General features: G+C 43.5%; 1 protein-coding gene and 1 non-coding gene across 2 annotated transcripts in view; both read left to right on the top strand.

Moving 5' to 3' along the window:
- The first annotated feature begins 841 nt into the window (after positions 1-841).
- Positions 842-913, top strand: Pmar_PMAR022216. The gene has a single exon. It is a non-coding gene; the product is annotated as a tRNA-Pro (tRNA).
- A 1663-nt stretch (positions 914-2576) lies between these two features.
- Positions 2577-2611, top strand: part of Pmar_PMAR022215 (hypothetical protein) — a gene marked incomplete at both ends in the record, with an annotated part of 813 nt that continues 778 nt past the window's right edge. Inside the window, one exon of the mRNA XM_002770928.1 lies at positions 2577-2611. Coding sequence (XP_002770974.1) covers positions 2577-2611 — 35 coding nt within the window.

Genomic DNA, 2611 nt, shown 5'->3' with positions numbered 1-2611 from the left:
CTTCACGTAAAACTGGTCGTGAAACTCCATTAATATCATCGCATATATTTTATGGAGTTTCGCTTGTGATATGAAAACTTACTTGTTTCACGACTAGTGCATAGCGCGAATATCAGTTTTTTTACCCCACTTCACGTAAAACGGTTGAAACTCTGATGTATGATAATTAATAACTACATCTAAGCCTTGTTGGATTTTCAGAATCGTGCTCTCATAAGCTGGAGTGAAATGCCAACTCAGGGGAAATACGCTCTTCAGAAGCGGGCTGCTGAAATTTCCTGTGATTTTCGCTGAGCAGGTCTCCACTGCCAAGACGTGAGCATTGCGATGAAGCACGATGGGATAGGATCTTGCGAGGAGTTGGTATGAGCCCCATAGGGTGTCGAGAAAGACACCATCATGACCCCACTGATTCTGATCATTCGTCGTAGTGTGAAGGTCAATGTTTCGTTGGTCAATTAGTTGCCGGAGTGCAGCAGAGTGTTGATTTGATATTTGATATTTTATGGTCCTCTCGAGAGGAGATGAATTTGTCTCGAAAAGTGAGGTGAGATCAAAGACATGTTGTGTTGAATATGAGAGTTTCGAATTGTAGCGAACTTATTTCGAATTCGGGAGAATGAAATTTGAAAAAGAAGTGAAGACTTCGCTGATGGTTGTTGTTTTTGGCACACGAGTATGGAGGAGTTTCCTGTTCGTCAGGGTGAGCCGAATGGTCGAGGGGCTTGGGGTGTGTTGGATAGATCGGAAGGGGCATGGAGAACGCGAGAAGGGCATATGATAAAGGATCAAAGTTTCTACGGGTGAGGCTCGGCGATGATTTGTAATGTTTGTTTGTATCGGCTGTGTGGTCTAGTGGTATGATTCTCGCTTTGGGTGCGAGAGGTCCCGAGTTCGATTCTCGGCCCAGCCCTATTTTATTAGAGTTTGTGTTGGCATCCGCGTCGATGACGAGAGTGTGTAGGGTATTCCTCACGACCCTCCTATTATCAGTCTCCCTCGGAGTGAAATCAGTTGGAACAACCCCGTACGCGCCGGAACGCAGGCCTGGCGTTTCTACCACTGTCCGAAACTGAACGCTGCCGCGGACTCCAAAGAGGCTCTACAAAGGGTAAAGGGAGGGGAAGTTGATTTTATTACGGAGCCTCCAGATTGAGTTCGACGAACATCTGCGGAATGTGAAAAAGGAGTTTGTCAATGCCCGACGCGAAGAGCAACGATGTAGATTCGTAACACAAGCAATGTTCAGTACGTGAGGTGGTCGGAGAAAGCCTGGTCGGTAAATCGATGCAGATCGTCGATTGGCGACTAGTCGATCATGGATACCCCTTAAACGGTGTCGAAGTGAGTCACGATATAAGGAAACGGCTTGGAAGGATGTAAACATGATGCCAACGAGCGCAATCAAAAAGGTGAGGGATGTTCCTACTGTTGTTTTTGTTATTAGTAAGTTGATGTGTGTGGATTTATGATTTATGAATGAGAAATGGTCACGTAGATGAGACTCATATTTTAGTATCGTATAACTTAGCACTATATCTAAGCCTTGTAGAAGTTTCAGCTTGAAACACGACTTAGTTTTCGTGAAATACCAAATTTTCGAATTTTTCCCAAGAAAAAAATACGTAGAATATAACCGGTTCATTTTTGTGAGTAACAACCCATCACCGGAGTTTCACCCTAGTGGTATGAAAAACATATTTCACGACTAGGACCCTTTCTGATTTCTCGACCCTCACCTGAGTATTCCTATACTTTGTGTTCTACCAGTGGGTTTGCTTTGGTACATATTTGGTTTTCACGATTATCAGAGTATAACGGAGAAAACAGAGCAACTTGACTCGGAAGCTCTGAGGCGCATTTTTACGCATCTGGAGGTGGAGAGGGAATGTGAGAACAGGTGAGGACATCTCCAATGGAGATTCTCCATCAATTTTGGAACTGGACGAGCATCTCGCAGGTGGAAAATGTGGGAAAGTATGCGCAAGATGGACACAATACAGCACTTGAGGCGGCGGAGGTGGGTCGTCGAGGAAATTACGTTGATATCGATTCTGCTCTTTCCGTTGAAGAAGCGCTACATGTATTTGATTTGTGAGAAAGTTAAGGTGAATTCTAATTGGTTTATGTGGACTACTTGTGGAATTTTCTTCGTAGTGTGAGGAAATTTTTTCGAGCTCAGCTGAGGAAAGCGAACATATATTACAACACTGATCTGCTCGCCCTGCGAAATTGATCTTCCTAAACGCGAAATAGGTCTTTAAAAGGTGTAGCAAGTACAGAACCATTACGACAGAATGCGCGATTTGCAACTGGTGTTCTCTTCTACTCACTGTAACCGCCGTTGGAATCGTCGAATTCTGTTTCACCTTTGGAGATTTCAATGACAAATTGCCAATGTTGGAATATATGTTCCAACAGCGAAGTCCTCTTTCCTCAGCTGTGCTTATAGGATTTTATATACGAATTTAGGTAGAAGTGTTCAGAAGGAAAAAAAAGAATTTCCGAAAATTTCCTCCCAGAATTTTCAAATTGTCACCAACACATGTAATCGACCATGTGCATATTCTGTCTCAATGTTTATCACTCTGATCGACTCGGTAAGAGGATC

The sequence above is a fragment of the Perkinsus marinus genome (genome assembly GCF_000006405.1).
Source record: "Perkinsus marinus ATCC 50983 genomic scaffold scf_1104296964164, whole genome shotgun sequence".
Taxonomy (NCBI): domain Eukaryota; phylum Perkinsozoa; order Perkinsida; family Perkinsidae; genus Perkinsus; species Perkinsus marinus.
Note: the sequence above shows the minus strand (reverse complement) of the source record. Positions and strands in the feature narration are given on the sequence as shown.